At 49.4% G+C, this 12,331-nt stretch overlaps 2 protein-coding genes across 2 annotated transcripts in view; one reads left to right on the top strand and one right to left on the bottom strand.

Annotated features, from left to right (window-relative positions):
- Nucleotides 1-2,500: 2,500 nt before the first annotated feature.
- Nucleotides 2,501-8,813, bottom strand: trmt13 (tRNA methyltransferase 13 homolog). The gene is made up of 11 exons (XM_053323106.1): nt 8,439-8,813; nt 7,721-7,770; nt 6,859-6,925; nt 6,347-6,406; nt 6,148-6,217; nt 5,821-5,927; nt 4,679-4,864; nt 4,400-4,472; nt 3,915-3,989; nt 2,990-3,398; nt 2,501-2,708 (listed from the first exon to the last, which is right to left on the bottom strand). The coding sequence occupies exons 1-11, from the start codon at nt 8,811-8,813 to the stop codon at nt 2,501-2,503; spliced, it is 1,680 nt and encodes a 559-aa protein (XP_053179081.1).
- A 1,308-nt stretch (nt 8,814-10,121) lies between these two features.
- The window catches only part of LOC128362392 (microtubule-associated protein 1B-like), a 13,280-nt gene continuing 11,070 nt past the window's right edge, over nt 10,122-12,331 (top strand). Inside the window, 1 exon segment of the mRNA XM_053323133.1 lies at nt 10,122-10,293. Within this exon segment, the coding sequence (XP_053179108.1) occupies nt 10,128-10,293 (166 nt within the window). The 5' untranslated portion in view covers nt 10,122-10,127.

The raw sequence follows: 12,331 nt of genomic DNA, 5'->3' as shown, positions 1-12,331 counted from the left end.
TTATTTTTTATTTTTCTGACGTTGTTTTTTCTTTTTTTCTTCTGAACGTTTCAGAGACGAACGACGAGCCCTAAAATAATCCGCTTTTCTTCTTCTGGGCTTTTTCCCTCTGAGCTCAGAAACAGAAACTTTAAACTCAGAGAAGAAGAAGAGGAGAACTCTGTGTGTGTGTGTGTGTGTGTGTGTGTGTGTTGACTCTTCCTCCTCTTCTTCTTCCTCCTCTTCCTCTTCTTCTTCTTCCTCTTCTTCCTCTTCCTCCTCTTCTTCCTCTTCCTCCTCAAACTCGAGCTGGATGTGAAAACTTCAAACAAACTGTGAACACATTCTTCATCTCTGTCAAGCTCATCAGCTGCTGCTCACATTACATCTTCATCATCATCCTCAGCATCTTCATCATCCTCATCCTCAGCATCTTCCTCCTACAGCCGATCAGGGATCTGTGTGCTGTGGGAACTTTGGACACTTCATCATCAGAGACACTTTTTAGTATTTGAATAGAAACTTTATTAAACATCAATCTGATGATTTTAAACTGAATAAAAAGATTTTCTAAAAAACTAAAAAAAACTGTTTTGATGGTCCGTCTGTCCCTCAGGAGTCAGACAGAGGGGACAGACGGAGGGGACAGACAGAGGGGACAGATGTGGGGACAGACGGAGGGGACAGATGTGGGGACAGATGAGGGGACAGATGAGGGGACAGATGTGGAGTCAGACGGAGGGGACAGATGTGGAGTCAGATGGAGGGGACAGATGTGGAGTCAGACAGAGGGGACAGATGTGGAGTCAGATGAAGGGGACAGATGTGGGGACAGATGTGGAGTCAGATGGAGGGGACAGATGAGGGGACAGATGTGGAGTCAGACGGAGGGGACAGATGTGGAGTCAGACAGGGGACAGATGGAGGGGACAGATGTGGAGTCAGACGGAGGGGACAGATGTGGAGTCAAACGGAGGGGACAGATGTGGAGTCAGACGGAGGGGACAGATGTGGAGTCAGACGGAGGGGACAGATGTGGGGACAGATGTGGAGTCAGACGGAGGGGACAGATGTGGAGTCAGACGGAGGGGACAGATGCGGGGACAGATGTGGAGTCAGACGGAGGGGACAGATGAGGAGTCAGACAGAGGGGACAGATGTGGAGTCAGACTGAGGGGACAGATGCGGAGTCAGACGGAGGGGACAGATGCGGAGTCAGACTGAGGGGACAGATGCGGGGACAGATGTGGAGTCAGACGGAGGGGACAGATGAGGAGTCAGACAGAGGGGACAGATGTGGGGACAGATGTGGAGTCAGACTGAGGGGACAGATGTGGAGTCAGACTGAGGGGACAGATGCGGGGACAGACGAGGGGTCAGACGGAGGGGACAGATGTGGAGTCAGACGGAGGGGACAGATGTGGGGAGAGATGTGGAGTCAGACGGAGGGGACAGATGTGGAGTCAGACGGAGGGGACAGATGTGGGGACAGATGTGGAGTCAGACTGAGGGGACAGATGTGGAGTCAGACTGAGGGGACAGATGCGGGGACAGACGAGGGGTCAGACGGAGGGGACAGATGTGGAGTCAGACGGAGGGGACAGATGTGGAGTCAGACGGAGGGGACAGATGTGGGGTCAGACGGAGGGGACAGATGTGGAGTCAGATGGAGGGGACAGATGCGGGGACAGACGGAGGGGACAGATGTGGAGTCAAACGGAGGGGACAGATGTGGAGTCAGACTGAGGGGACAGATGTGGAGTCAGACTGAGGGGACAGATGTGGAGTCAGACCGAGGGGACAGATGTGGAGTCAGACGGAGGGGACAGATGTGGGGACAGATGTGGAGTCAGACGGAGGGGACAGATGTGGGGTCAGACAGAGGGGACAGATGTGGAGTCAGACGGAGGGGACAGATGTGGGGACAGATGTGGAGTCAGACGGAGGGGACAGATGGAGGGGACAGATGTGGAGTCAGACGGAGGGGACAGATGTGGAGTCAGACGGAGGGGACAGATGTGGAGTCAGACGGAGGGGACAGATGTGGAGTCAGACGGAGGGGACAGATGTGGAGACAGACGGAGGGGACAGATGTGGGGACAGATGTGGAGTCAGACGGAGGGGACAGATGTGGAGTCAGACGGAGGGGACAGATGTGGGGACAGATGTGGAGTAAGACTGAGGGGACAGATGTGGAGTCAGACCGAGGGGACAGATGTGGAGTCAGACGGAGGGGACAGATGAGGGGACAGATGAGGAGTCAGAAGGAAGGGACAGATGTGGGGACAGATGAGGAGTCAGACGGCGGGGACAGATGTGGAGTCAGACGGAGGGGACAGATGTGGGGACAGATGTGGAGTCAGACCGAGGGGACAGATGTGGAGTCAGACGGAGGGGACAGATGTGGGGACAGATGTGGAGTAAGACTGAGGGGACAGATGTGGAGTCAGACGGAGGGGACAGATGAGGGGACAGATGAGGAGTCAGACGGCGGGGACAGACGGAGGGGACAGATGTGGAGTCAGAGGGAGGGGACAGATGTGGGGACAGACGAGGGGACAGACGAGGGGACGGCGGTCAGCAGGACGTTCTCCAGTGTGATGTCACTGGTGATGTAACGCGTCAGGCTGCCGGTGAAGCCGTGTCTCTGCAGGAAGTGAATTCTGCCGCAGTCGATGAGACGTTTGCAGAGACGTCCGAGACGCTGCCGCTCATCAGCCGACAGGAAGCTGCGGAGGACACGAGTCATTTCACTTCCTGCTCAACAAACATGATGCTAGCTTTAATGATGCTAGCGCTAATGATGCTAGCTTTAATGACGCTAGCTTTAATGACGCTAGCGTTAATGATGCTAGCTTTAATGATGCTAGCGCTAATGATGCTAGCTTTAATGATGCTAGCTTTAATGACGCTAGCTTTAATGATGCTAGCTTTAATGATGCTAGCTTTAAGCGCTAACGTTAGCAAAGAGCACAAACAGCTGATCTAAAGCTCCAGATCGAACACCTACCCGTTCACTGCGTCCGTCTCCTCGGCCGGTTCGTGCTCTTCTTCGGTCGGATCCTCAGACCGAGGGTCCGGATTGGTCGGTCTGAGTCCACATGTGGCCCAGCTGGACATCCGACAGAAAGCGGAGAACTCCTCGGCTCCGAGTCCTCGCTGCAGGAAGAACTGCTGACCTACGTAGTGCTGCCAGTCACAGCGGTGGTGACAGCAGAGAGCCACCGCCAGACCCTGAACTCGACCGGGACCGGGACCCTGAACCGGACCGGGACCGGGACCCTGAACCGGACCGGGACCAGGATTGGGATCAGGACTGGGACGGTCTCCTGCTGCTGGTTCTGAGGGTCTGAGGCGTTTGGGGGGCGGTTCAGTCTCTCGGGGTTCTGGTGTTTCTAACAAGCAGCGCAGAGCGAGATCTGAGACACAAACAGTTTAATGATTATAAACTGGTATTACATCATCAATCTATTAAAGACAGGGACGACTGTCTGTCTCTCTGTCTCTCTGTATCTTTACACTTTGAATAAACAAACAGTAATTCAGACTGTAAGGTCTCACACTGAGCTGCAGGCTGAACGTGTTCAGGATCTTTTATCTCCTGATTGAACCTGAACAGTGTTTATTACATATTTACCTGGACGACTGTGAAATATAATAAATCCTGACTCAGTATTAGTTTATTTAGAAGCTGAAAGATGTCGAGCCTCAGCGGAGGTTTTTATTCTGATTGTTGTCATGGAAACGCTGACTGTGTTATTATTATCATTTATGACCTACATGAGCTTTCATGTTCTGTTCTTTGTAAAATTAACAAAATGTGAAATAAAATCAAGTTTATTAACGAAGAAGTTCTGATTGATCCGATGAATCGTGATCTAACGTCTGTACGAACAACTTATTGATTGATTATTGATCGGCTGCATCAGTCTCACCTGTCGCTGCTCCACACAAATGTTTCCCGACTCCGACCAGCGGCAGCTTCTTCTGTCTGAGCTGAGGAACTCTACCTGAAACATGTGACACGTGTCAGCTGACGTCTGAAACATGTGACACGTGTCAGCTGACGTCTGTAACCCTGGTAACATGTAACACGTGTCAGCTGACGTCTGTAACCCTGGTAACATGTGACACGTGTCAGCTGACGTCTGTAACCCTGGTAACATGTGACACGTGTCAGCTGACGTCTGTAACCCTGGTAACATGTGACACGTGTCAGCTGACGTCTGTAACCCTGGTAACATGTGACACGTGTCAGCTGACCGTCTGTAACCCTGGTAACATGTGACACGTGTCAGCTGACGTCTGTAACCCCGGTAACATGTGACACGTGTCAGCTGACCGTCTGTAACCCTGGTAACACGTGTCAGCTGACGTCTGTAACCCTGGTAACAGCCGTCTGCAGATGTTTGTCTCTTACTTAGATCCAGATGTTGAATGTCGACCTGAAGCCTCACGAACTCGACTCCAGGGTCCTGATGTTTCCCGTCAACCTGAAACACAACCAGGTTAGTTTGTTATGAGGAGCTTTATTTTGAAAGGTCACGAGCTCCATTCCAGCATTACGTTGTAACCGCTGAGTCACTGTTTGAGCCCCATGCTCCCTGACATCATCATCAATACAAGATCTTGGTTAAAAGGTAATCTGATTACTCTAACACACTGTTAGTTTAGTTAGTTTGGAGTTATGATGTCGTACCTTGAAGCGAGTGCTGCAGCGCTCCACTAGCAGCAGCTGCAGGTCGTCGCAGGTCTTCGGCTGCTCGCAGGTCTTCAGGGCTTCGTGGATCCAGTGAGACAGTTTTCCTCGACCCGCTCCGAACTCCACGAAGCTCCGCCCGCGTCCCAGCAGCCCCAGCGCCTCCATGTGACCTAAGAGAGAGGACTGGAGACACCTGACAGGTGAGACGGTGTGTTCAGGTGTGTTTCTGTGTGTTACCGTACAGAGGCGTCTCTCTGTACAGGCACTCGGACTCGATGACCCCCGCCTCCCCCGGTACACGGTCGAAGCTCTCCCGGAGGTGGGAGTTGAAACTCTCTCTGAAGTCCCCCAGCAGAACGAGGGAATCCCCAGAGGGAGACTCTCCAGCCCCCCCTCCAAGGAGTCCAAGAAGGGTGGATACTCTGAGCTGCTGTTTGGACCATAGTCACAAACAACAGTCAGGATCCGCCCCCCCACCCGAAGGCGGAGGCAGGCTACCCTCTCGTCTACCGGGGTAAACTCCAACATACAGCCACCAAGCCGGGGGGCAATAAGTATTGCCCCCCCTGCCCGGCGCCCCTCACCAGTGGCAACTCCAGTCTCCTCCCCCTCTGGAGGAGACTGGTTCCAGACTGGTTCCAGACTGGTTCCAGACTGGTTCCAGAGCCCTTGCTGTGCGTCGAGGTGAGGCCGACCACCAGCTCAGGCTCCTTCCCCACCAGAGAGGTGACGTTCCACGTCCCTAGAGCTAGCTTCTGCAGCCGAGGGTCGGACCGCCAGGGTCCCCGCCTTCTGCTGCTGCCCAGCTCACAGCGCACCGACCCCTTTGGCCCCTCATACGGGTGGTGAATCTACGGGAAGGGGGTCCCACGTTGCCTCTTCGGGCTGTGCCCGGCCGGGCCCCATGGGCCACCAGGCCTGGCTCCAGGGGGGCCGGTGACCACACGTCTGGGCAGGGGACACGTGGTTCCATTTATGTTTTCCATCATTGGGGTCTTTGGGGCCTGTTTGCCATGGGAGACCCTACCAGGTACCAGCTACCTGTTTCTGTGTGTGTGTGTGTGTGTCTGTGTGTGTGTGTGTGTGTGTGTGTGTGTGTGTGTGTGTGTGTGTGTGTGTGTGTGTGTGTGTGTGTGTACCTGTTGCTTCAGGTGTTTGAGGGCGGAGTCTCCGTTCTTTGGATTGTTGAGTTCCTGTTGGAGGGCGGGGTGAGACAGGATGCTGTCCTCGACGTCACACTGCAGTCCTGCAACAACAGTGATGTTATCAGCTACAACCGTGATGTCATCAGCAACAACCGTGATGTCATCAGCAACAACAGTGATGTCATCAGCTACAACAGTGATGTCATCAGCAACAACCGTGATGTCATCAGCTACAACAGTGATGTCATCAGCAACAACAGTGATGTCATCAGCAACAACAGTGATGTCATCAGCAGTCAGACTCTACAGGTAAGAGCTCACCTGTCATTGCAGACTTCAGTTTGTCCACCAGAGACTGTAACTGTGTCCTGCTGCGCTCAGAGAGACACACCTGAGACACACACACACACACACACACACACACACACACACACACACACACACACACACACACACACACAGGTATCAGTATCAGCAGGATCTCCGTTGTCATGGTTACCTGTAGAAGGAGAGTTGTTACCTGTTGGAGCGTCGCGTCTCCATCAGCTGATCCAGCGTTTATGTTTTCTACAAAATAAACCTACACACACACACACACACACACACACACACACACACACACACACACACACACACACACACACACAGACACACACACACACACACAGACACACACACACAGAGACACACACACACAGAGACACACACACACACACACACACACAGACACACAGACACACACACACACACACACAGACACACACACACACACACAGACACACACACACAGAGACACACACACACAGAGACACACACACACACACACACACACACACACACAGAGATACACACACACACACACAGACACACACACACACACACACACAGACACACAGACACACACACACACACACACAGAGACACACACACACACACACACACACACACACACACACAGACACACACACACACACACTCAGGTTAATGGATGAGTGTGTAAGGTGTGTATTCTCAGGTGAAGCTGTGACTCACAGGTTTGGGTTTCTCTCTGGAGTTACACTTCTTCAGATGCTTCTCCAGTTTGTCTTCACTCACAGTGCTGCACACAGATCACATGATCACATGATCAATACACCGATCACATGATCACATGATCAATACATTAATACATCAATACACCAATCAATAACCAGCACAGAGATCAATCAGGCGGGGAATACCTATCCTCTGAGTCCAACCAGGAAGTAACTTAGAGCTGCATTCTATCAAAAGGCCACCAGGGGGCGACCGTCTCTATACAAGTCAATGGAGAAGTAACTTAGAGCTGCATTCTATCAAAAGGCCACCAGGGGGCGACCGTCTCTATACAAGTCAATGGAGAATTCACCAACTTCTCACTTGATTTCTAACCTCAGTAAACGTTTTCAAAATGTGTTTATGGTCTCAATCGCTAGTTTAAAGCCTTCTTCAATGCAGTATGATGTTCATTTGGGACATTTTGGCCTCCCTGATTTTATATGTGACGATAAAGCAGGGTATGCATTAGGGCGTGGCTACGTCCTGATTGACAGGTTGATTGACCAATGTCCTCGAGATCCAGCCCTCGTAACCATAGCAACCTCCCCGCTCCGTCCCATGGCCCCGCCTCATGCCCATATAAGTAGAATCCGTGTTTTTATTTTTCCCAGCATGCACCTGAAATTTTCAAGATGGCGCTGCCTAGATTAGAAACTATTGGCTTCCGAGCAGCAGTCCACAAACCAATGGGTGACGTCACGGATGTTACGTCTGTTTCTTATATACAGTCTGTGAGATCAATACACCAGCGATCAGCAACAAGATGATCAATAACCAACATGTCAGAGATCAATATCATGATTGATGGGTGACTCACTGTTTGGGGTCGAGTGGACAGACGATCCTCCTGCTGCCGCTTCCTTCCTCCTGAAACACAGACAGGAAGTGACGTCACATCCACAGGTGGCGTTTAATCCTGATCAGAAGTATCGATCAGTCATTGGTGTCCCTGAACTCACCACGGTGTCCCTGAACTCACCACGGTGTCCCTGAACTCACCACTGTGTCCCTGAACTCACCACGGTGTCCCTGAACTCACCACGGTAGAATGGTGTCCCTGAACTCACCATGGTGTCCCTGAACTCACCATGGTAGAATGGTGTCCCTGAACTCACCACGGTAGAATGGTGTCCCTGAACTCACCACGGTGTCCCTGAACTCACTACGGTGTCCCTGAACTCACCATGGTGTCCCTGAACTCAGTACGGTGTCCCTGAACTCACCACGGTGTCCCTGAACTCACTACGGTGTCCCTGAACTCACCACGGTGTCCCTGAACTCACCATGGTAGAATGGTGTCCCTGAACTCACCACGGTGTCCCTGAACTCACCATGGTGTCCCTGAACTCACTACGGTGTTCCTGAACTCACCACGGTAGAATGGTGTCCCTGAACTCACCACGGTAGAATGGTGTCCCTGAACTCACTACGGTGTCCCTGAACTCACCACGGTAGAATGGTGTCCCTGAACTCACCACGGTGTCCCTGAACTCACCATGGTGTCCCTGAACTCACCACGGTGTCCCTGAACTCACCACGGTAGAATGCTCTCCGCAGAAAGTTTTCCCTTTTCCGACGATCATCTTACAGAAGCGGTTCTTCTTCTCCACGAAGAAGGAACATCTACCGGGAAGTTTACCTGGCCGGTTACCGGGCAACAGACCGGACTGGTTACCGGACTGCTTACCGGGTCTGTTACCGGACTGGTTACCGGGTCTGTTAGCGGACTGGTTACCGGGCAAGACACCGGACTGGTTAGCGGGTCTGTCACCGGGCTGGTTACCGGGCAACACACCGGACTGGTTACCGGGCATGTTACCGGACTGGTTAGCGGGTCTGTCACCGGGCTGGTTACCGGGCAACACACCGGACTGGTTACCAGGCATGTTATCGGACTGAGGAGCCGCCATGCTGGCTTTGCTGCCTTCAGGTGCTCAAAGACAGAGACGGAAAAACGACAATCTCATATATTCCTTTATTAGTGCAGCAGCAAAATGGAAAACATTAAAAAAGCATCAATAAAAAGAATAAAGAACAATAAATAAGAAATACACAAGCAATAAAAACAGTAGTAAACATATAGTAACATTATTATGTATAAAAGTAAATAATTATATTAAAGTGAGAATAAATAAATACTGTTATTATTCTGACAGATTAACAAAAGACTCGTTTAAACATTTAATAAATATAAAACTGTACTTCTCCTTCAGAGCAAACATTAAACTGTATTTAGCTGACAGATAAATAATAAAATATAATTATTAATTAACATTATTATCATTAAACCATCCAGCATTATATAAGAATTAAAGCTCCACTTTGATCAGATGCTGAATAAATGTACATAATATTCTCAGAGTTTCACTGATGAAGACTTTTCTGTTTAAACACATTTATATACTTTCAGTTTCAGATTTAATGTGACTCATCAATCAATCTTTATTTATAAAGCTCCAAATCACAACAGAGTCATGTGAAGGCTCTTTCCACATAGAGCCCTAACCCTCAGAACCAGACTCAGAGTGGGAGAACATCTTTTAACAGGAAGAACCCTCAGAACCAGACTCAGAGTGGGAGAACATCTTTTAACAGGAAGAACCCTCAGAACCAGACTCAGAGTGGGAGAACATCTTTTAACAGGAAGAACCCTCAGAACCAGACTCAGAGTGGGAGAACATCTTTTAACAGGAAGAACCCTCAGAACCAGACTCAGAGTGGGAGAACATCTTTTAACAGGTAGAACCCTCAGAACCAGACTCAGAGTGGGAGAACATCTGCCTCCACCGGTTGGAGTAGAGAGGTTACAACGTTAAAGTTTATTTTTGGGTTTAAATAAATGTTTAAATTATGTTTGAAGTTAATTTCTGTTTCTATGGATCAAACATTCATTCAGTGTAGAAGAAGAACAGCTGAGTTATAACAACTGAATCATGATTATAAACTTAAATATGTTTAAACAACAAACATTTTATTATTTTTTATTTTACATAAAAGTAAAAGTAAAATAATTTAGTTTAAAGAAAAAAACATCAAAGTATTTTAAAATGATTAAATTTAATTTTTAGGAGAAAAAAAAAAGAAAACTTGAGTGAATCTTTTTTTTGTCACGTTGGCAGCACCTGAACGCACCACGGTCCTCTGATTGGTCTGTGTGTGTGTGTGTGTGTGTGTGTGTGTGTGTGTGTGTGTCTGTCTGTGACGTCATCAGAGGACCGTCTATCATGGCGGCAGTAACGGAGCGGGGCGGAGGTCCCGGGTCTTCTTCTTCTCCCGGTTCTCCTCCCGGTGCTTCCCGGTTACCGGCTCCGGACTACTCGGTGCTGGTGGCGGTGGGCTCGCTGCGGCCGCACGCGCTGCTGGACCGGCTGCTGCGGCAGGTAGACTCAGGTGAGTTTAACTTTCTCCCGTTAAGACGCAGAAGAAGAAGAAGAAGAAGAAGAGCCCAGCTGCTCAGGGCGGGAAGTCCTCCGGGCCCTTCACAATAAAGTCCTTGAAGATACCGATGAGTTTTATTTCTGCTAAAAACGCGAAAACGAGACAAAAACTGAAGCTGGGAGGAAAACGGCAGCTCGGTTGAAACGTTAGGTTACCGTTAAAGACTCCCGGTAGATTAGTAACCGGGGAAACGTCACTTTGCGACGTTTACCGGGAAGATAAAGTTCCGTTAAACGCGTTAACTGACCGGCTAAGCTACATGCTAACACATGTTTCCTCCTTCGCAGTTTGAGACGTCACCAAAACATAACTGTTAATTATTCACTGTTTATTACTCAGTGTTAATTATTCTCTACTATCACACAACATCCGGTCCTGCTTTACCTCAGACATTAAATATAATATATAATATAATATAATATAATATATAATATAAATATATAATAATGATGTAAATGTATTTAAAGGTAAAATGAGCTTTGTGGAGTTTATAAAGGAACCGTTAGAGCAGAGGAGTTAAACTCATCTTCATTTAAGAGCCACAAACACCAATATGATCTCATGTGGACCGGATCATTAAAAAGAAGGAAGGAAGGACGGACAGAATGAAGGAAGGAAGGACACATGGAAGGAGAGATGGAAGGAAGAAAGGGATGAAGGACACATGGAAGGAGAGATAGAAGGAAGAAAGGGATGAAGGAAGGAAGGACACATGGAAGGAGAGATAGAAGGAAGAAAGGGATGAAGGACACATGGAAGGAGAGATAGAAGGTGTTCCCAGTGTAATCGAGGTCAGACTGCAGCTCATTAAACTTTCAGGGTTCAGATGTTTGACCGACTTTCACATTAAAAACATGTTTAACCCTCCTGTTGTTATCAAGTCAAGGAAGGAAAGGAAGGAGGAGGAAGAAGAAGGAGGAAGGAAAGGAAGAAGGAAGGAAAGGAAGGAGGAGGACGGACAGGAGGGAGGAAAGAAGGAAAGAAAGAAGGACAAAGGAAAGAAGGGAGGGAGGGAAGAAGGTAGGAGGGAGGAAGGGAAGGAAGGAAGGACAGAAGGAAGGGAGGAAGGGAAGGAAGGACAGAAGGAAGGAAGGTAGGAGGGAGGAAGGACGGACAGGAGGGAGGAAAGAAGGAAAGAAAGAAGGACAAAGGAAAGAAGGGAGGGAGGAAAGGAGGGAAGAAGGTAGGAGGGAGGGAGGGAGGGAAGAAAGGAAGGAAGGAGGAGGAAGGAAAGGAAGGAAGAAGGTAGGAGGGAGGAAGGGAAGGAAGGACAGAAGGAAGGTGGCAGGGTGTTTTACTGTGGCGGGGTGTTTTACTGTGGTGGGGTTAGGGTGTTTTACTGTGGCGGGGTGTTTTGCTGTGGCGGGGTTAGTGTGTTTTACTGTGGCGGGGTGTTTTACTGTGGTGGGGTTAGGGTGTTTTACTGTGGCGGGGTGTTTTGCTGTGGCGGGGTTAGTGTGTTTTACTGTGGCGGGGTGTTTTACTGTGGCGGGGTTAGTGTGTTTTACTGTGGCGGGGTGTTTTACTGTGGCGGGGTTAGTGTGTTTTACTGTGGCGGGGTGTTTTACTGTGGTGGGGTTAGGGTGTTTTACTGTGGCGGGGTTAGGGTGTTTTACTGTGGCGGGGTGTTTTACTGTGGCGGGGTGTTTTACTGTGGCGGGGTGTTACTGGTTTCATCTAACAGATTTCTCTTGTTTCTGTTCATGGACAGAAGAGGAAGTGCTGTTTCTAAATGTCATCAACTTCCTGTTAGTTGAGGTCACACAGATAGGACATGAAGAGGGAGGAAGGAGAGGTCTCACTCTGTCTGGATTGATGATACTTTGTCAGACAGATCTGAAATGTTTCTTGCTTCCATCAGCAGCTCAATTGCAAACATGAAACACTAAAACACAAAAACAGTGAAAACAGAGACACATGAAAGTTTCCATTCAGCTGATTCAGCGTTTAGCCTGAGGAGGAACGTTAGCTTGAGGAGGAACGTTAGCCT

The sequence above is a fragment of the Scomber japonicus genome, chromosome 7, assembly GCF_027409825.1.
Source record: "Scomber japonicus isolate fScoJap1 chromosome 7, fScoJap1.pri, whole genome shotgun sequence".
Classification (NCBI taxonomy): domain Eukaryota; kingdom Metazoa; phylum Chordata; class Actinopteri; order Scombriformes; family Scombridae; genus Scomber; species Scomber japonicus.
This window is presented reverse-complemented; position numbering and strand designations above follow the sequence as displayed.

Bases quoted from the DNA above. Each gene is read 5' to 3' on its own strand.
- trmt13 (XM_053323106.1), bottom strand. From the start codon at position 8,813: ATGGCGGCTCCTCAGTCCGATAACATGCCTGGTAACCAGTCCGGTGTG. The intron at 6,218-6,346 runs GTAACAACTCTC...TGTGTGTCTCAG, and splicing joins GAGACGCGACGCTCCAACAG to GTGTGTCTCTCTGAGCGCAG. The intron at 2,709-2,989 runs GTAGGTGTTCGA...TGTCCTCCGCAG, and splicing joins GAGACGGACGCAGTGAACGG to CTTCCTGTCGGCTGATGAGC.